This window comes from Rhipicephalus microplus, unplaced genomic scaffold (assembly GCF_043290135.1).
Source record: "Rhipicephalus microplus isolate Deutch F79 unplaced genomic scaffold, USDA_Rmic scaffold_15, whole genome shotgun sequence".
Classification (NCBI taxonomy): Eukaryota; Metazoa; Arthropoda; class Arachnida; order Ixodida; family Ixodidae; genus Rhipicephalus; species Rhipicephalus microplus.
In genome coordinates, this window is record NW_027464588.1 from 20,733,753 (window position 1) to 20,756,263 (window position 22,511).

The 22,511-nt window shown below is 46.2% G+C and overlaps 1 protein-coding gene across 3 annotated transcripts; it reads right to left on the reverse strand.

Moving 5' to 3' along the window:
* Positions 1-589: 589 nt before the first annotated feature.
* Positions 590-21,919, reverse strand: LOC142784700 (glutamate receptor 1-like). Of its 3 annotated transcripts, none has more exons than XM_075883190.1 (3): positions 21,455-21,919; positions 18,672-18,836; positions 590-8,411 (listed from the first exon to the last, which is right to left on the reverse strand). In XM_075883190.1, the coding sequence occupies exon 3, from the start codon at positions 5,732-5,734 to the stop codon at positions 3,779-3,781; it is 1,956 nt and encodes a 651-aa protein (XP_075739305.1). In that variant the 5' UTR covers positions 5,735-8,411; positions 18,672-18,836; positions 21,455-21,919; the 3' UTR covers positions 590-3,778. The 3 variants fall into 3 exon arrangements, with proteins under 3 accessions (XP_075739305.1, XP_075739306.1, XP_075739307.1); XM_075883192.1 differs by having other exon boundaries at positions 5,733-8,411; positions 21,455-21,918; XM_075883191.1 differs by lacking the exon at positions 21,455-21,919 and having other exon boundaries at positions 18,672-19,072.
* Between the last annotated feature and the right edge of the window lie 592 nt (positions 21,920-22,511).

Here is a 22,511-nt window from a genome sequence, read left to right on the forward strand (position 1 = left end):
ACAGCAAATCACACGCATAAATAAGAGAAAAAAGTATAGCAGAAAACGTTCAAATGGAAAAAGATGCGTAACTAAGACTTTCACGGGGTACAAACAGAATTGATTGGACAAACTCAAGAAATTCTCTGCACCAAAAAAGGTTTCGTAAAAATCTGCGTGTACAGTGGTTATGAACAGACTGTGATGAAACTAGGACTTAGTTCTGCGCCGAAAGAAACGTCAGTATGCCTGGATCTTCATTTGTACCAGATAAGATCGCGTTGAGCTTGTGTATCAAAAATGACTCGCACAGTTCCCTATCATAGTGTAAAGGGAAACCTGATTCCAGTATAGCAGCTCTTAGTTTATTGAATGAGTGACCAGGAATGTTAACGTGCTTAGACAAAGGTAGATTTGGTAGGCTATTCATGTGATCTATTTGATGTAAACATCGTTCATGCAGTCACATTATCCTTCTTTGACATTGCTTTGACATTGGCATTCTCTGCTGTTCATTACTCGCCACGCCACAGTAGATAGTGTATGATAGTTATAGTTCACGTTTCAGGGGCCCTTTATATGCTATGACTACTTAAGAAAAGCGCATTTTTGCATCGTGTTTTCCCTGATGAAGGCCAGTCCCCGGCTGAAACGTAAGAAAAATAAAACGTCTTCGTTTTCTGTCCTTCACATTTCGGTATATATATACCCGATTCCATGAAATGCGGCTTTACCAGTCCAACCACCTACTAAACATAAAACTATGTCGGACGCCGAAACTTCCACCATGTTGGAAGAGTGAATGCCGGGCTTACCAGTATCGTCGTTATTCTCAAAGTCTTGTTCTTCAGTACGCTGAGTATTTCGTCCTCATACATCTTTTCTGCTTGAGTAATGTTTAGCCCCGATGACGTACTCCACGTCCCAACCTGAAAATAAACTTGCAAACATGAAAAGTACGAATATTAGGCAAGAAATGCCATCGCAAAAATACAATTTTTTGCAGTCTTTCTATGGTCGCACTTGAAGTTAAAGTAAGTTTGTTCGCACGATACAAAAATGTAAAGAAGATACTTCGAGCACGTTTAACTTTTACCTTCTGAAGTAGGGCGGGATGGCGCATATTGTGATTCAGTTTGTCGGGCTCAGCCATGCCATAAGCAAGGGGTGTTTATGCACGTGACATTCGCCTTGAAATTGAAATTGAAAGCACGTGAAATTGGCGAAGTACCCGCCCGCAAGGCGCCACGCGCACTTGGGCAACAACCCACTTTGTAATGAGCGGGCAGCTCTAAACAGCTGACTCGTTGCGCAGTTCGCACGTTTGACACTCGGTGCAATGGTAAGATTCTGCAATGTAATACTTCTTTCATCTAGATGAGGCCTTGGTAGATAACATTATTATAACGTTCTTTTTAAGCAGCCTGAAGTGCGGAAGTGGCTCTCTGGTAGAACACCGACTAGCCACAGAAGGTACAAGTTCGATTCTCACGTGGACCAAAGTTTTCAAAATACTTTTATTCGCATGTATGTCGAATTTCATCTCTCGACCACATTCACTGTCTACCAAGGATTCCACTGCCAACACCAATGCCGAAATTTCAGCTAAACCTGCTGTTTATTGCTTTCACGTTATATGATTGTCACGTTACTCTGGACAACTTCATATAATGGGCTCGTTGAGTTCACTAGCCAAGCTGCGGCTGAGAGCGATCGTCTTTGTCCTCTTTCACTTTTCGATCTCAGCCAAGCAAACCCTGTGGCAATAGTCCCCCCTTTGAAAGCATCGACTTGATGCTCGTAAACAAAAAAATGAAGGTATACACATGCAGCTATAGAGAACCAAAAGAGGAAGAGTGCCAATACTCGCAGCGCAAATGAGGAAGTTTCGCCAAGCGCAAAAAGAAAAGGCATAAAAACACAGGAGAACACAACAGCAGCAGCAACGCAAAGTCATGGCATGTCGTAGCACGTGAAATCACAAGGGCTACTGTGTGAAGTAGAGCTTGAGCCGAACGACATGCACGGTTTCGGGCCGAAGCTGTCGACGAGGAGACGCTGTGCCGTCTGGAAATACCTCGTAGGTAACATCTGTGACTCGTCTAAGAACCTTGTACGGTTCCAAATAACGGCTTAGCAGTTTTTCGGATAAGCCTGGTCGCCGGACAGGGATCCACAACCACACTTGGTCCCCAGGGTGGTAGGTGACATTTCGATGGCGAATGTTGTAACGTCGTGCGTCTGCATCTTGTCGGTGACTGGTGTTTATGCGAGCTAGCTGACGAGCTTCTTCGGGGTATTGAGTGTATTGCTCAGCGTCTTGAGCAAGTTCATTGCTTTGGTCGCACGGAAGCACAGCATCGAGCATGGTTCGCACGTTGCGTTCGTAAACAAGTCGGAAGGGCGGAAATCGCGTTGTTTCTTGCGTTGCCGTGCTGTAAGCAAACGTGATGTATGGAAGAATCTCGTCCCAGGTTTTGTGTTGTACGTCCACGTACATTGACAGCATGTCCACTATGGTCTTGTTAAGCCTCTCTGTCAGTCCATTGGATTTCGGGTGATAAGCCGTTGTTTTTTGATGACTTGTGCAGCTCAGTTTAACAATGTTCTCCATCATTCGTGCTGTAAACGACGTCCCTCTGTCCGTAATCACGCATCACGGAGCACCATGCCGTAGGACGATTTGGTGCACGAAGAACTGCGCGACTTCAGAGGCCGTGCCACGGGCTAACGCTTTTGTTTCAGCATAACGAGTAAGAAAATCCGTCGCAACTATAATCCATTTGTTCCCAGAGGACGACAAAGGGGAGGGCCCAAGAAGGTCCATTCCCACGAGGTCAAACGGTGTCCGTGGTGGTGCGATCGGTTGGAGCAGGCCCGCGGGTCTCACAGGCGGAGTCTTGCGACGCTGGCACTCACGGCAGCTTTTCACATATCGATGTACACTAGTTGATAGTCGCGGCCAGTAATACTGTTGGCGTACTCTGGCGAGAGTTCACGAATAGCCCAAATGTCCTGACGTGGGCTCGTCGTGGCACGCAAGGAGCATCTCATCACGCATGTCGGTAGGAACAACGAGTAGGAAGGCTTTGTCGCTACCACGGGCGTTTTTCTTGTAAAGAATGCCTCTTTTTAGACAAAAAGAGGACAGTTCACGAGCAATGTGTTGAGGGACCTGAGAGTTGCGGCCTTCCAGGGAATCAATGACTGGGCGTAATTCGTCGTCTGCCCGCTGCTTTGACATAAATTCGGAGTCGCTAACTGCTTCTTCGGAGCCCCTGACAGCGTTCCCCACAGGTGCTCGAGAAAGCGCGTCGGCGTCTTCGTGTTTGCGCCCTGACCTGTACACAATTGTGATACCGAACTCCTGCAAACGCAAACTCCACCGTGCGAGACTGCCGGATGGATCTCTGAGATTTGCGAGCCAGCAGAGCGAGTGGTGGTCAGTCACCACTTTGAAGGGACGACCGTAGAGGTAAGGCCGAAATTTGGTCGTCGCCCACACGACTGCGAGGCATTCTTTTTCTGACGTAGAATAGTTGGTCTCGGCTCGAGAAAGAGCACGACTGACGTAAGCTATCACATGCTCCACGCCGCCGTGTCGTTGTACAAGGACAGCGCCAGTCCGACGTTGCTGGCATCTATATGAATTTCTGTAGCAGCGTCCTCATAAAAATGGGCAAGAACAGCGGCTGTTTGCATTCTCTGTCGTAACTCTGTGAATGCTGTATCTTGTTCTGCGCCTTTAAGGAAAGGCCACGTCATCTCGGGTGAGTCGCGTAATAGGCTCAGCTATCTTCTAGAAGTTGGCGATAAATCGGCGATAATACGCGCACAAGCCGAAGAAACGGCGTACTGCTCTTTTATGTGATGAAACAGGGAAGGCGGCGACAGCATCAGTTTTGTCTGAATCAGGTCGCACTCTATCCGCACTAATGACATGTCCCAGAAATTTCAACTCTTCATAGCCGAAATGGCATTTTTGAGGTTTCAGCGTGAGTTCAGCTGTGCGAATGGCTTCAAGAACCTTCCTCAGACGCTTCAGATGTTCTTCGAAGCTCTCGAAAAAGATGACCACATCATCGAGGTAGACAAGACAGCTTTGCCACTTCAAGCCAGCGATGACTGTGTCCATCATCCTCTGATAATTGGCTGGTGCAAAACAGAGGCCGAAGGGAAGAACTCGGAATTCGTAAAGTCCGTCTGGAGTCACAAACGCGGTTTTTTCTCGGTCTCGTTCATCCACTTCAATTTGCCAATGACCACTCTTTAGATGGATGGACGAAAAACACTTCGCGCGTCGTAACCTGTCGAAAGAGTCGTCGAACCGTGGAAGCGGGTAGACGTCCTTTTTTGTGACGCTATTAAGCTTCCTGTAGTCAATACAGAATCGCGGCGTTCCGTCTTTTTTCTTTACTAGAACGACTGGCGAGGACCAAGCGCTGCTAGATGGTTGAATAATCCCGTCATCGAGCATCTCTTTTACTTGTGTCTGAATAGCCTCGCGTTTTTTGGCAGAAACGCGATAAGGCTGCTGCCGGATGGGGCGGACGTCATCGTCGGTAATATTTCGATGCTTCGTGAGGTGTGTTTGACGGACTTTAGAAGAAGAGGCAAAAAAACATCGAAACTCCCTTAAAAGGTCATGAAGTGCAGCCTTTCTCTCGTCTGACAGCGTTGAATTAATGTCGATGCGGTCTAGAAATTCCTCATCCTCAAGCGTTTCCTCGGACGCGAAGCACTCCGTGACGTCGGCAACAGGGTCTCCATAAGCTAGGGTGGTTCCGCGGAAAAGATGCCGGTGCTCGTAATTGAAGTTCGTAACTAGTATCGTTGACTGTCCGTCACAGATGCGCACAACACTTTGGGCGGCGCATACACCTTCGAGCAGCAGAAGTGATAGGTTGCTTTCAGCCACCACCTCGCCGTCTTGGAAGTCTTCACAGGTGACTTCGATGGGAACAGTTGCTCGAGGAGGCAGCGTCACACTGTCGTCAGCAACACGCAGCGCAGGTCTACGGCAGTTATCAGCCTCTCGATCTGTTGCGCCTTGAGTCGAGAAGGTCACGATGCGCTCACGGAGATTTATGAAGGCACCGTATTCCCAAAGGAAGTCCATGCCGATAATCAGCTGACGCAAACAGTCGCGAAGAACGAGGCAGCTGAGCACAAACGTTGACGCACGAATTTTCACTCTTGCGGTACAGTGACCCAGCGGTGTTAAAACGTGTCCTCCAGTTGTTCGAATTCGCGTTCCAATCCACGGCGTGATCACTTTTCTGAGATCTTTTGCTAGCCTCCCGCTGATGATCGAATAGTCTGCACCAGTGTCTACCAATGCACCGACCTGAAGACCGTCAGTCAGCACAGGTATGTCGAGTGACACGCGGTCACTAGGTTCAGATGTGGATGTCGGCGTTTCTTCGGTACTGCGATTCTCTGACGAAATGCCTTCGGCGTTGCGTGCAAGCGTCGATGGGAGGTCTTTCGCACTTTGAGTCCCAGCGACCTTGCCCCCGAAGGCCGCTGCCTTCAGTTTTTCCGACGAGGGCTCGGGGAGCGTTCCCGTGTCGTCACCCCGAAACGTGGCCCAGTGGCTGCGGGTCTCCTCGGAGATGGTGACCGCGATTGCCGTCGTGTAAAGGGTGCACGCTGTTGCGCGAGATACTCTTCGGTATCCCTTGGCCTTTGACCAATTCGGGGACGAGGGGAATTGACGGAAAATCAACGCAGTCCAAGTTGCCAGTGTGGGCATTCGCGGTAATTGTGACCAGCGTCACCGCAATGACAGCAGAGAGGTCGTCTGTCTGGCGTACGCCAGAGATGAGACTTGCGCGTCGGTGCACGGCGACTATCGATGTCCAAATCAGTGTGCGCTGACTGAATCGCGACTGACGGCATCATTGTCTGGATCGGGACGTATGGCATTGTCTGGATCGGGACGTGCGGCACTGGCTGGGCCGGGACTACTTGACCAGAAAGAGGAGTGGCAGATCGCAAGGCTTCAGCGTACGTACGACGGCGACTGTCAGTAGACACAGGAGCCATTTCCGGATCAACTGACGTGGGCGGAAAACGACGGGCGTGCAGCACCTGCTGGACCTCGTCACGGATGACACTGGTGATAGAACCAACATCGATTTGCCTTGTCCCGCACATATTTTCAATTTCTTCCCGGACGACAGATCAGATGATCTCGCGAATTCATTCGGGGCTCTTGCTCTCAGGGGTGGCGAAAATTTCGGGAGTTGAGGCAGCATTCACTTGACGGTCAAACAGGGCAGACCGTTGGTGCAGTACTCGCTCCATTGTTGCCGCTTCAGTAAGGAACTCAGCAACACTTTTGGGGGCACAACGCACCAAACCAGCAAAAAGTTGTTCCTTCACACCACGCATGAGGTGGCGCAACTTTTTTCCTTCTGCCATAGCAGGATCTGCTCGCTTGAAAAGCCGGGTCATGTCCTCGACGTACATCGAGACGGTCTCGTTGGGCATCTGGATGCGTGATTGTAGTGCACGCTCCGCCCGTTCGCGGCGGTCGGGACTCCTGTAGGTCTCCAGGAGGCGACGCTGGAACTCGCACCAAGATGTCAGAACATCATCCCTGTTCAAAACCACCTCTTGGCACCGTCTTTTAGGCAAGTGTACACGTTCCGGAGCTTCGCAGCATCATCCCAGTAATTGATTGCTGCGACACGTTCGAACTCACTCAGCCAGTCGTCAACATCTTCATGCTGCTCTCCGTGAAAGGGGCTAGGCATGAGCGGGTTCTGGATGGCGCAGTAGATTGGCGTGGAAGGTGTCGGAGCTTGCACGGGATCTTGTGTCGAAGTCATAGTCGCTGCGTCAGTGGTTGGTGTCTCAGCCGGTAGGCCTCGTTGGCGGCGGCTTACTCTATGAACAGGAGTGTCCACGGGTGCAGGGCTTGTGTTCCGGCTGCTGGATGGGGTCTTGGGCATCGGGTGGATTGTGAGACGTTGTACCCAGCAACTGCACCAGTCTTGTCACGTTACTCAGGACAACTTGATATAAGGGGCTCGTTGAGTCGACTAGCCAAGCAGCAGCTCAGAGAGATCGTCTTTGTCCTCTTTCACTTTTTGATCTCAGCCAAGCAAACCATGTGGCAATATCTTCCCTGCGGAAAAAAATCGGTGAGCTATAAAAGCATCAGATATTAACAAAGGAACACGAGCGTGCTGTGCTATAGTTGCACATTAAAATATATTACTTAGCTGAGCAAACGAAAATTGTTGTGCACGAAATTCAACCACCACGGGAAAATCAAATTGTTCTATGTATCGTATGACAACGCCATGTTATACTTACATCATGGCAACACACTATTCGTTCATTCACCATTGAAGCTGACGTTATACGTAACAGGGTTCATAATGTGGAATGGTAAACAAGTGGCATAAATCTAACCAAAGCGGCAGCAGGAAAACCTGCTGATAACAGCTAAATAAAGTGCTCTCCAGAATAATAATCACAGCTGTGATGTAGGTTGTGCAGTTTTTGTTATCGTATATTACATGTATCTCACACCCTGTCCAACGATTAACCACAGTAGCGTCTCAGTGGCGTGACTACGCCTGGTTGGTGACAAGTGAGCGGGTGTTTGCTGATGTAAGCTCGTGTTGAACCTGTTCAATGTCTTACATTTTACGTCCTCGAGATACGCATATAAAATTGTTACCCTACAAAACAGAAGTGCAGCCATCTAAAAGGAGGCACGATTGCATGTATTTTTAAATACCCGTGACGTCCCTCCCTATAGGAAATTAAGTGCACGTGTTGTCCAACATTAAGGTAAAAAATCATATTTTCAAGGTATTATTGTATGTCAACATGTGAACTAAATGTCGCTTGTAAACCACGTCAATGCTAAAAACCAAGTATTGAAAATTGAATTTCAATGGCACAGCTAGATCAAGGTTTTCCGCACTAAGCGGAGCAATCACACTCCAATGGTGGATCGAAAGCGTGCGTTGTATGTTCGAATGGCCGATTGAGAGCAACCGCAGATCACGGATTTCTCTATGTAGCAAGAATTCTTGCTCCGCCAAAACTGGTGGATTTGCCCGGAACTTCACGTGACGTATTCTGTGCGCCCGTCTTTCATACAATCAACAATTGATGTTCGTAAAACGCTTAGCGCTCCCTCACGCACTGACATGCTCATTTGCTTGATTTCTACTCACAAACTGCTTCCGTCCAGATGCGTGCGTTCCAATCGCAGATTTGTGAGATACCCGGCTTGGATATGCGCGCTTTTTTGCTTTTTGGGCCAGCGCTCGCGTCTGCTATTGGAATTTGACATCACTTACCGAAGTCAGTCCCGTACGCTTGAGTTTTGCCACGTACAAGGACACGTTTCTTCGTTGGCCCGAAGAATCCAGCCACAATGGTCCACTCAAGCCCGAGAAACGTATCTGCCAGAAACAAGATTAAGTGAAAAGAAATTTCAAACAACTTTTAACCAGTTTCTCACTGTGAAAAGGGGCCACCGGGTAATGTATGAAAGGAGAGGCAAAGAAGTCGCAATCCTGTCCAGTTTGGACACAAATGAGGACCATCATTAAAGTTATATTCGCCGTGTCTAAAATGGTTAACGTTTATCTGAGCTTAGCAACTTTGAATGCAAAACAATAATTAAGGTTGTGCTTTGCTTGGGCGGACAGCAGCTTGCCATTGTTTACCAAAACGTATTACACTCACAATGTCCTCCAGCGAACATTTTCACAATTAACACTTCCACCCATGTTACTTTTCGAAGCCGGCCGGCTAGTGGCAAAAGGCAATTAGCCAATGCCGGTTTTTAAATAAAGTCAATACCTAAAGTATGAGATTGGGCTACTTCGTTTAGTAAATAATGCGCTATTGCAAAGACAAAACACGGAGGAATGTTTCTCATTGAGTGCCTCTCTTTCTTTGTTCTTCGCCAATAGATAAATTCTAAAAACCCCTTTTCATAAACAATGCTTAATGCAAAAGTACCCACAAAACATCTGCTCATCTGTTTGGTGTTGAAAAACACCTGTCTTGAACAAGATGACTTGAGTGCATGAACGACATCGTCATCGCAAAAACGGGCCGCCTCATCGACGACTTCCTTATTTTTTTATCTGGAATCACGTAATCTAATCATTTCGCCTAATTGCCTTCACATCTGCATAAAATATTCGGGTACCTGAAAACATCCTCGATATTCTCCTAAATGCAAATAAAAAACGGCTCTCCTGCGAATAGTAAATATGAGCACGTATTCTAGACGTAGTTTGAACCAACGCGAAAAGCACCATGCGTTGTTGCCGAAATAACAGCAAGCCTTTGTTTGAGATAACAACCTGCCCAACTTCCACATACATACACAGCGCCTGTAATTGGCTGTACTTGTTGGCGACAGGTGCAGAGCTACGTTCTTAATTAGTCAGTCTCTGCTGAATATAATTTCATCGCCTGTGGCTCTGTTTATTCGTCGTTTTAAATGCTTTCACAGTGGAGAGTCTCGTAAGGTGCCTTATCAAAACCGAGCCCTGATCAGGTACTATTCAGAACAGCCCTTCAGGCAGCGACTTCTCCGGTGCCCAATTGTTAGACTAAGTATAGCGAACGATGTGTATACTCAGCGTCCGTATCGTAAAAAGCTTGCCTAGTGCGCTTATAGCCACATATACTTTTCCTGTTCGTTATTACTAGAAGCGGAATGTAACTTTACAAACGTTGGTCGCTGCTCCCGTTATTTTTCGTTCTAGTATATTTATTACCGCTCCTATAATGCAGCTGCTAGCTGATTTTGTAAATAAACTTAATTAATATCTAGCGGAGTGTACAGTGAAACGCTGTAACGGCACTTTCATTTCTCTGACAGAGAGAAGCTCCGGTGTCTGATACTAAAACATGGCAAATCCCACGTACAGAGGGAATTCATGACATGAGAAGTACGAGTGAGAAATGTTGATATGTCACTTCAAAATCAGCACAACGTTACAAGGTGGAGGTAAATGATGCCATACATGACTTCCGTGTCATGATTATCATGTTTGGATGTGTCGTTTGCCTTCGTCATCAATTCACGTTGCTTGATACCTAATTTAGTATATGTGGAGCTAGTGCAAAAGACCGTGAACACACAATGAGCGCGGTATGGTGTCATGTTATTACATAACACGCATGTCAGGATTATCAAGTTTGCCCCAGTAATATATTTCATCATCCATTGACGTCACGTAATCCCAAATTCGTTATAAGTGGAGCTACCAAAATTGCCGCGAGCAAATCATGAAGGGCTCCATATACTTCAGTGTAGCGTTGACGCGTGCAGGCTGGGCACAGCGATGCTACGGCCGCAAATCTCGAGCAATCCATAGTCTGACACCAGGCGCGACCAACGTCCATCGGCGCAGCCCGACGGCAACAGGCGCTGAATTTCGCACCGATGCGTTACCCCAACAACTCTGCGCCCTCTTTTCGTGATGGAGGGGTGCCGGACGCACTGAAACGCGCATGCGACAAAGCAACGCAGCGTGGCGCGCGCCTGCGAGTATATGGCAGGCCCAGCGCCTGGTGTGGCAAAGGCAGCCTGACGCGACGAAATGAACGCCGGCGAGCACGCGCACCGCTTCATGTCGAAATGTATTGGCGCCTTGACTGTGGCATGTAGTCATGTTCTCACATGACACGAATCTCATGATTATCAATTTTGCACCAGCCACATGCCTTCGTCATTCATTGGCGTCACGTAATTCCAAATTTGGCGTATGTTAAGCTAGCGAAACGGCCACGAGCGCATCATCAATGTGGCATGTGATCTGGTTGTGAATTGACACGCATGTCATGATTATCAAGCTTGGATGTGTCATTTACCTATGTCGTCCGTTCGCGTCACGTAATAGCGAGTTTCGTACATCTGAAGCTAGCGAAACGGCCGCGACCGCATCATCAACGTAGCATGTAGTCATGTTGTTACATGACACGCATCTCCAGTTTATCATGTTTGCATCAGTATCATAGCTTTGTCATCCATTCACGTCCCATTATACCAAATTTAGTATATAAGTGAAGCTAGCGAAACGGCCGCCAGTGCATCATGAGCGTGGCATGTAGTCATGTTGTACATGACACGCATCTCATGAACATCATGTTTGACTCGTCACATACCTTCGTTATTTATTGACGTACTGCAATACTGAATTCGGTATATGTGACCCTAGCGAAACGGCCTTGAGTGCATCATGAGCGTGACATGTAGTCATGTTGTTACATGACTACATGTCATGATTTTCATGTTAGGTTCTGTCGCTTGTGTTCGCCATGCAATCACGTCATACCATACCAGTTCTGCAGCCTGCCATGTGAACGAAACACCGGAAGAGCTGCAGGACCATGGAATGTAAATCATGACATTCATGACATCTATGTCATGATTTTCATGGTGTGACTTTTCATATGTTCTTCATGCAGTCATGTTATGACATACCAAGTTTGGTATTAATACCATTCATTATTGAAACGGCCAGGGGAGCTAAATGTCGTAGGCGGCTAGATAGATAGATAGATAGATAGATAGATAGATAGATAGATAGATAGATAGATAGATAGATAGATAAATAGATAGATAGATAGATAGATAGACAGACAGACAGACAAACAGATAGATAGATAGATAGATAGATAGATAGATAGACAGATAGATAGATAGATAGATAGATAGATAGATGGATGGATAGATATATAGATAAATAGATAGATAGATAGACAGACAGATAGATAGATAGATAGATAGATAGATAGATAGATAGATAGATAGATAGATAGTGTAATGTACTAGACAGAGAACAAGAGACAACACCCGATTCTGGGCCAGCTGTTCCTATTCTGTACTTCGTCTTCCTCTCTTTTGTAGTCGGTAATGTGCCCATGCCTGAGCACTGCACTTATCTTCATTACACTCGGCCACGCTGCGAGCATGCCCTTCACTGGCACAGCTCCTTTTCTTGGAATTCGAAACATTCAGAGGGCCTAGGCTACGAACCACTATAGGTAGAACTAATTTCTTTGGTGGGCGGCATTGGCTGCCTCGCTTAGGCCGGTCATGAACGCGGTGCGTCTTGCGTGGAAAGTAAGGCGATGATGTCTCTGGTAGACGCCATTGACTTTGTCGTGCCGGTTTTTGTGTCTTGCTTTGAAAGTCGGGCGACGATGGCTCTAGTGGACGCCATTGAGTGTTCCCTAATGGTCGTCTTCGGCCCGCAGGCCCGGAGCCCTGAGTTGCCAATACCGTCTCTGGCGAGCGGTGTGCCTGTGGGGTGTCGCTCATGGACGCCATGACTTGCCTTGCGGGGCTGTCGAACACTCTTGTGGGTAACCTTGGCTGTTTCGAGGCGGCCGCAGCATCAGGCAATTCAGTTAACGCAGTTTGGAGCACTGTTCTTCATTCCCGTCGGCATTCGGCACAGGCTGTGATTCCCGGCCATCATGCTTTGACGCAGGAGCCTCTGCCCTGCCATCTTTGGTTCCTCTTGTTCTGCGGCCACAAGGAATCAAGATGCTCCTTGGTCGTTCTGTACCGTGGCGTCCATACAAGTTAACTCCACCATAGCTGCACATCATGCTGCAGACACCAGGGGCGTACGAAGGCCTCCCTCACTGCTATGTGCGAGCTGGTCACCGGCTGGCCGATCTATCTCCGATTCCTCCTCAACGCACACTGCCTCCTGGTGATCCGCACGGCATTCAGATGGTCTCAAAGTCATATTGCATTGCCCGTGATCCCAAGTAGGGCTGTATGCCGGGAGGTCGGAAGTGATGATGTTGACTTCGCCTGCTCTCGGTGCATCACTGCCGTCGGCCAAGACGTGGTGGGCAGATACTGATAAAACAGGCAAACAGGCCATTAATCTGTCTTTGGCAGACATGGATTGAATGAGTGAAGCACTCTCACATTCGGCCAATGACTGCCACGTAGTAGGCAAATCCCCCACGAAAGAGGACGGGGTGGCCGACGGCTGACACGAATTTGGGTCCGGTACCAGCGACGAGTCTGGAAGCTCATGTGGAGAACTGGAGTGCTTGGCCGGAGCCTCGAGATGGAACCCTTCTTGAACTCCATCCTCGGTAGCGGTCAGGTTGGACGGGGTGGTGGTGGAGACGTGGTAAGGATTAGGACTAAAAGCAGCTATGAGCTTGTAGCTCCACTCCGCCCATGACTGCTGCTTACAGCCTTCATACCGGTGCCACGCCACTGCACCTTCCCAAAGACGGTCTACAGCCACGGTCCATTTCTGAGATTCCATCCAGGCCTCGCGCATTGCTATCGCGTCGACGGTTGCCACCCAACTGTCGGCGTCGTTCCGGACCCAGTGGAATTCTGGTAGTTCGCAGACAACAGGTGGTTGTGAGGTGGCAGGTGGCCACGCAGAGATCACCGACGCGAAGCAGTCGAGCTGGTGTGAAAGCTCGATCAGAAAAGACCAGAGCTCCCTGCGTTGCTCCGGTGTGCTTGTCTCAAGGTCGTATGAGGCAGCTACATCCAACACTGCGTTAATGTCACACAATGCTGGCAACATTCTAGGAGCTCGATCGGCGATACACGCTGTCAGTTCGTTAGTCTCGGTGCGGAGTAGCGCGATAGTAAGCCGCAGTTCCAGGGCACTGTCGCACGAGGCTTCTGAACCACTTTGCTTCGCATCCGTGAAGTACGTGGTTCTAGTAGTACTCACGGCGGTGACACTTACGTCCAAGGAAGCATGAACAGCGTTTCTTGGTGGCTCGTATATTGGAAGAGTGCCGGACAGGCAATGCAGTCCGTGGAATGCTTGAACAGCATTCCCAATGGACAGGATCCCGTGCGTATTACGGCTGCGAAGACGTAGCATAGTGTCCATTGGTTGATGCCCTGGTACCACAAAGGAGGCATGGACAACGTCCCCTGATGGTCCGTTGGGCAGCTGAAGCCGCGGCCGGGTTGTTGACTCCATCGCCAAAGAAGCTTGAACGGCGTTCCTGGATGGAGAAGCCCGCACTGCCGACGAACCACGAAGACACGTTCCGGTAGCTTCCCGCAGAGGGTTCACTTGTCGGCTTGCGCTGACGGCAGAATCCATAGCCAAGGACGCGTGGATGGCGTCCCTTGTGAAATGGTGCCAGCAACTTGTACTGCATCCGCCGAGGAGGCCTTGACACCGTCCCCGAACTGTGGTGGCAGTGGCGGCAGGTGAACCGCTACCGAGGATGCCTTGACGCCGTCCTAAAGCGGCTCTTATAACGGCTGTCCTGGATGACGAAGCCGGGACGTAAGACTTCTTCTTCGTCGACTGCGCCGCTGTAATGTACTAGACAGAGAACAAGAGAACACACCCGATCTGGGCCAGCTGTTCTTATTCTGTACTTCGTCTTCCTCTATTTCTTCTGTAGTCGCGTATGCGCCCGTGCCTGAGCACTGCACTTATCATCACTACAATAGATAGATAGATAGATAGATAGATAGATAGATAGATAGATAGATAGATACGCGAAAACTAGCCGACGTTCGCTAAGAAATGCTTCACATTTAAAAAAAATATAAGAAAGTTGGGAACCGGTAAAAGAAGTCCACAGATGTGTTGCCTTGCCTGTGCATTCCACAACATCCGGTCGTCAGGGGGTCGCGCAGGGCGAACCAGTCGGTGAGAGCTACTATGTGTGATTGAATCTCTAATAGTTTTTGCCTTCCAATTAGAGGCTTATTAAGGTAAATTAGTAACACTAAGACATTGCTCGAGCACTTTGTCGCCCGATAGCGTTTATAACACCGTACGTGGGAAACGCGTCATTTGGTGGGTCCATTTGCTGTTAATACTGCGTGTAAAGGGTAGATGCTGCCTGATTAACTGAAAGGCCCAATGAACGTTTTGGGCTCTCCCATAGTTTAGAGTTCCGAGACTCTAAATCGTTAACCACTTTTCTAAACACATTGGTGGTAGGTGTTCGGGATTATATTTACCAGGACGGCTCGCTGCTCTCTCATAGTAGAGTACGAATACTGTGAATGACGAAACACTTTCTCTTATCACTGTGTTGTGCTCCATTCAGGAATACATTTTTGCAGTGCGTCTTGCTCGCATCTTTCGTCAGCAACGAGACCAGTGCTCCGGCGGGGTCACTACTGGCTCTCAACGCATAGTCAGATCAAGATGAACAAGCCAGCCCATAACTTACTCTCAAATAAAGGTAATCACGCGATGCTTGAGTCACGTTGTGTGCGCAGGCTGTGCGCGCGATGCAGCAAGAAAGGGCATGTTGCGTCCGGCCAACTTCCATCTCTCAACTATGTGCACCTTCGGCCATACCTCTGAGGATGGTGTGTGCAAGTGTGAGCGGTGTAACGTGGAACACGCGACTAAAGATTGTTTCTGGCTACGTTGACCGGCGACACTAGAGCGTTAACATCTTCTACAACGTCGCCAGAGGAGCCCGGCAACGCTGCGGAGACGTCAAAGTGCGTCTGCAACTTCATCAGAGAAATTCAAGGCCACAAAAAACGAACAATCTTCGCACGCAACACCTTTGAAGGAAGCATCCCGACCGTTTCAGGCGCTGGAAAACTCAATCACCAATATCCGACCTCCCGAAAGAACGAGTGCAAAAGACGAGCTCGATGAACGGTCACCAGTGGGCTTAGAATATAGCGTGAAGACAGCGTCAACGAAGCAAAAAAACACGGAGTCAAGGAAAAATAAAAATTCGCGCGAACATGCTGTGCACTACCAAGAAATGACCGCCAAGGCATCTAAACATTGTAGAAGCCGGTAACTATCACGAAAATTAGGAAGCAATACCTTTTCGCAAGCCGCAAGATCGACATCTCTGTCTCCCAAAAATGTGTGTTCACCCGAAAAGTTGTCACGAACCACAAACTCGCAGAGTTGCTCCAAACCTGGTAGCTCAAGCAGTGGAAGTAAGGTCACCACCTGCGGAACGTTGAGAAAGCCCGGAGCGAACTCGCGAAACCGAGATTGATCACCTGTTGTGGGTGAGGACTGAATGCTTTTTTTATTTGTGCTGCCCACATCTATCTCTTGCACTTCCTGTTGCCTGTATTGTTGAAACGCTTGTTTCCCCGCCTTACGACTACTGTGTGTCTGTTGTTCCTGATGCGCGCAAACAATCTAGTATCTCCTATGTTGCTGTCATTCACGATGAAACTCTCACGTGCTATTATGTGAGTTCTCTGCTATCCTTGCTATGCCCTGTTATAGTACTTCCATCATGTGACTTACGTTGCATACTCCGTGTGCTATTGCTGGTGTTACGACTGTTGCTTGTTCTGTCTGTTCTATTTGTGCGCGTGGGTAAATAGCCGCGTAAATTCCTCAAGTGTCATTACGCTGATTTCATCTACTAGCACTTCACACTGGAGATGTCGTGGATTTCCCTGAGTTATTGTTTTCACGGCAAAAACGATCACTTTTTTGCCATCGTAAGCCCAGCCACATGAGCCCAGCAACTTTTGCATTGCCACACCACGATACCAATAAGCACGTTCTCTATACGAATGAGCACGGTCACTATGTATGGTCAGTACTAATAAACACGGCCACGTCTACTAGAGCAATGAATTGGTACATCTGCTAGAGAAAAGGTTTCCATATGCCAGGACTGCTACACATATATGACAACCTTAAGAGAGCTCTTGCGAGTATTTGTAGTCTTCTCCATATATACTCTGTTACAAGAAAAACAGTCATTACACAAGAGAATCTGTAGTGATAAATGAACAGCATGGATACACTGCCCCCCCCCTTATTGGCAGCCATCAGCCGTGTGTGGAAATAACACCAATCAGTGCTAAGCCCAGTGATATTCTCACACTTGGGATGGAAAAAAAAAACTACCGTGGACTCGTGAAAAGTAATGAGAATAAAGACTGCCTGCTTTCGTTATTTCATGACAACTGCATCTTACAAGGCAAAAACGGTAAAAATGTTTGCTCTCCGTAGCAATAATACTTGGAGAAAGTAACGGAGAATGATGCTTGCCGTAATTAATCTTGTTACATGCAATTATTTAAGGTACCGTAAAAAGTGTGGGTGACAAGAGGACGAGTTAGCTAGGTTTAATTTGCAAAGGTGTAAATGGCTCATGCAAACGTCAAGGTACTATTGCTAGTCCTCCTCATGATGTTAGGTGACTCAACGGTATCAGTTGTAGCAACAACACAGCGTGTCATGGCAGCACTCAGAAGCACACCTTGCTCTCAAATTGGCATATGCATTCTCGCGAGGAATCAAGGCCAATGCATACGAATGAGGACAACACACGTACTTTGCTAATTTACGCTCAGGAAGTTGGCATTGTATGTGTCACGTACAGTCTACGCCATACTCTGTAATGCTTCCTAACAAGGTTTGGTATCAGTTATTTTGTGTCCGTTTCACTACTCCTACTTTAAGTAAACCCGTCGTTTGTGAAGATGTAGACCTTATAATCAGAATCACAAAATCTTAGTTATTTTTTGTTTTTTCGAAACCACAAAATTAAAGATCTCTGCCTACCTTTCCAACAAGGTTAGGTGCCTGACATTTCCTGTTAGTTTGACTAAGAACCCCTTATTTGTAAAGAAATAGACTTTGTTATCAAAATAACAAAATTTGAGTAACCTTTGGTAACTTTGAACCACGAAATAAAACATCACTACCTTTCTTTGCTTCTCTCTCTCTTAAGTCAAGAGTGTTCTACTGCTAGTGGTTTGTGACGGAACTTTCAACATGTCCACAGCCGGCAAATTTACCGTTGTGGACAAGAAAATTACACATTCAGGACACTTCCGGCACAGCTTGAGGTATTACGTCTATTTGACATAATATCATGTGCGAGAACTTGTGGTTCTTGTTTGATTTACACAAAATATGGTCGTGGTCTGAAGGGTTTCATTGTCCAACAACGTCGAACCACGAATGCTAATATCATGGAGCATGGGCGAATTGTTTTCTCCTGTTGGCCTCTAAATATGGAACAGCAGTTTTTCAACAAAATTTGAAATTTATCATTGACATCAAAAATGATTTTATGCGCACTAATAGCTGATGAATTATGGGACCACACAGTGCATTAAAAAAACCAGGCCAATCTTACTACTAGCAAGATCACTATGTAAAGTTTTAGTTTGTGTAAGCGTACCTCTCACATATGGCAGAAAATCTGCTGGTGCTACTATACATGGTACGAAGTAAGGAAAATTGCCTGTAGGAATGGACCGATTCGTGATGTGATTACTTCTGTAAATAAAAAACTGCGTGGCATCCGCCGCGCATTGTGGCTCTGATTCAAAGTTCAAAACAATATTTTATTCTGCAATGAATACACAGGATGCTTAATGAATATGAACAATCTCGCTGCTGTATTGTGCGTAGTTTTCTATGAAGAGCCATTTGACAAGCACATTATGCTTGCGTTTGCTCTCTATTGCAACAATGACACGGCACAATTAAATCCTACCTCGACAAGATTGAAAACCTGAAGGCAGTGATTGAGAAGCCTTGATGACGCAACTTCACGATGCGTTGTTACAATCAAAATCGCTATCAGACCTCATATTCAAAACAAACATATTTTTGTAGGTGTTGCACCTACGGTAACCGTCGTATTAAACTGAAGCTATAACAAGTGTCGCCACTGGTTGTATGGAAGTAAGTTTAAGGTAGCTGGCTTACCTTTCTCACGGCCTCTTTAAGCATGTTCGACTGAGTGAGGTTCCTTTCCGCAGGACTTGTACGGCAGCTGAATCGTGGTGGTGCCTCTAATGCACGCGCCTTGGTGAGGCTCTGGATGGCTCGCACCAAAATGATCAGAGCATCTTGAGTGAGAGCCGTGTCTGTCTGGACGGAAACACCAGGACTTTTTGCGATAGTTCATTTCAACGCTGTGCATAACGCTCATTCAGAGTACTGATTTCGAAGTTTCTCACATGCTTGACTTGACCAACCTTATTTCGAACTTTAGAGAAGCTCTATTATGGTAAATCTTTATATTAAGATTATTTGATAATAACATTATTAATAAAAATGTATCCCAGTCGTCTATTGCCATTTTCTTCGGTGGAATAAATGAAATAATTCGCAGCATATTGATAGCAATATAATAAGCCTATATAGCAATATATAGGCTTATTCGCATTATTCATTGTCAAGACCAATTCCTGCGTCAGGAGAGAATTATAAAGAATGATCCAATTGTGACTGAGACCTACACGCATGGCATACCACGTGTTTCTTATGCTCAATACTTTGCAAACTGCAATGTTCCCCACCCTCTTTCCAATATGCGGGGTAGCAGACTAGTTCTTCTAAACTTGTTAACCTCCCTGCCTTTCCGTTGCAATTACAAGTTTTTTCTTCACCGAGAGCGCGTAAACAAATCCAACTAACACCGGTGCGTCATGAGCCCGAGGACGTTTGCAGAAATAAGATGACATGAAGGTGCTTGGCTAAAAGTATACTTCCTGAAAGCGATTATGATTTGTTCTAAAAAGCAGTGCCAATAGATGTACATCAATAAATTGGAAAGGCCTGAGTCCTGCGTCCTGAATGGTTCTCTACCCAACGTTCTTGCCCTTGTTTTGATGCTTAGTCCCCCGAGTTTTTTTTTACCTAAGGAAGTTCTCACTATACACCACATACATATTGTAATATTGCAAAACATTGTATTGTTGGGTCCTTTGGCGGAAAACCTTGCGTAGGAGGGCACAAGTCGGTTCGGAAGAAAGAGAGAGAGACAGAGAGTAAAGGCAAGAAGGTTAACCAAGCTTGACTTTGTTGGCTACCCTACACTTGCGGTGGGGGAAAGGGTTAAGAATAAAGTACACAAGACAGGATACAGGCTTATTCGCAAGTGGACGTCTTTTCTGTCTTGTGAACTTTCTTCCGAACCACTTCTGCTCTACCGCACACAAGATGATATTTTAACGCGATAGCCTTAGAAAGATCGTTTCGCAGAAATTCTGGTGTCGGAATAGGTGTTTACGTCGTTGGTGTGCGATACAATATCAGTGAGCGAAAAATCATCATCTTTCGCGTTACTAAAAATTGAGAATGATGCAAATAAAATAAGTAAATGATGAACAATCCTGAAAAAGAGTAAGGACCGCACCAGAGTTGTTTGGGTCCGATTGTCGATTGAATACGAGTTGTTTGCGTAGCAAGTGGTGTTGTACCACACGACCACGCCTCTGCTTGTGAAAACAGCGAAAAGAATTTGATCAGCTTGAAAATGCACTGAAAGTAGCTTCCATGCTTTCCCAACACACGCGTCCTGTACACATGCTTCACAATGCAACATGAAATTTTGCATAAATAATGCGTGGCACAAGCCTTCGTTGGCAAAGCGCGTAAGAATATGTGATTATTATTATGGATCCGTGGTTGAAGGCCGGTTACCCCCTTTAAAAAGGCACACACGGTACTGCACCTATTCCCTTAAGGCCAGGTATAGTAGGTGCATAGCAAACTTGAAAAGGTTTTATGCACTAAATGTTTGAAATACGCACTCGTACCAAGATGTTGCTATTACGCCCAACTTCTAATAGCGAAGTTTTATGCTCCTCGAATTTTTGGTTAGCCTTAAGCAAGTATTTAGGACAAAACAATTATTATCTCTGTTTCTTCGTGTAGTTGTGCTAGGACAATAGATGTGAGAAGAGTATCACAAAACAATGGAGCTATTTGTGTCATGGTAAACGTGGTAGAAGCTGCAGATATTACTTTTCAGTGCACGGCTGTTCACGATTATTACACTGGTTTTGAGAACTCTGCGTTTTCTACAGCATCGCATTACAGTGCGACTGTTGTGCTCTGCTAAACTTGCGTATTGAATGCAAATGAGTATTTTTCTATGCGAGCAATGCATAATTTAAGACACGTGAATTTCACGTCTCCTTCATGACACAATTTTCGACTAAGATTCAGAGCATCGCTTAGCAAGATCTGCAAAAAGAGTGCAGTTTCTTTGGCGCCAATAACTACCTCGATGTGCAAAGGAAAATCTACTCTTACGCGAGTAGTGAACACCATGTTATTTTCTACTGATGAAGACACAGTGTCCTCGCTATAAGAGATGGTGATTGATGCCCCTAGTTTATACGAGTAAAGTTAATTATGATGGTATGGCTGTTGAATATATAAATTTTGCAATATACTTTCTTGCGATGTATTGTGGTTTGAGTATGACGAAGTCGTTTAAGTGACTGTTATGAATGTTCAACAGAACAATAGAACCCTTACCGAAGTAACTACTTAATGCGAGCCGCTTGACTGATGCGCTGGTTTTCCTTGAATGCAGTCACAAGATATCAAGAGTATTTGAGACACGTAAAACGACGTAAAAAAATCATGTCTAACATTTTCAAGCCTGCTTGCAAAGCAGCTTGAATTATATAACTGTGATGGCTTAGTCTGTTCGCAAACAGTGGTAATGAAAATAGACTGCTTTAAGAAATCACCCTTATTTGCTTCCAGGAGACCCGATGAGTCAAGAAGAGTGGGTATAAGCCAGTTTTTGTGTACTTCTCACGTACAGCTCCAATGTCTTGTTCCCAAACCTCTCTCTTCAGAAGCATGAAGCCAGTCAAATTCGTCCCTGAGTTCTGCAAGGCTGTCAGGTCGACAGTGTGGAGGTCCTGCACCATCCAGATACTTGGTTCAAATAACGAAATCTTGGAACCTAGCTTCATAAAAATCATAACAATTTTGTACAGTTTAAACTTCTGTAAATTGTATCATCTTACATAGGTTTATTGTTAGAGCTCAATAACATTGGAGACTCGATGCGCGCTAACTTCAAAGCATTTTATTCCTATATCACTGACAACGAGCGACAATGTATCTCTGTTATATTTTTCAACAAAAGCTCGAATGTGTCAGTCAGGTGGTTATGACTGTCACGCTGTGTCGTATTGTGTAATAGGAATGCTCATTCTGACCTTCTAGTTTAAAATGCAGTAATGTACGAGAAATTTCGCATGTCGAACAAAACCAAACGAGAAACTGTGGTTTAATAAATATATATCTTGGCACGACAGCACTACAACTTAATAAACAGTAAGGCCATTTGGTGATCCACATTTGTAGGCAGACAAGCTAAATGAACCAAAAATTACATCTGGAAGGATAAAAAGTGAGGCGGAGCTACGGGGAGGTCGTTTTTTTCGAACCCGCATCTTTGTTGTTTTAATATTTATTGTAAGAACACTATGCAGCCTTTTGGTATCAATGCGATTGTAGACTAAAATGACCCTTGGATAGAATCCACTATTTCAATGTGCGGCATTTCTTCAGTAATGTTTGTAGACGCATACTGTGAAGAAGGCTTTCTTCAGACATCACGCGGGAAGGGTGCGTTCTTTAAGACCAGGGCTCGGTGATGCACGGGCAAATACATGGAGTTAACAATTGCAATCAAGAATTTGGTTGCCCGTGTTGTATTATTCTTTGTAAGCAGAAGATCCTAAAAAGCACGGCAGAGAGGACAACATTGTCATTTAAAAGAACTCGTCGATG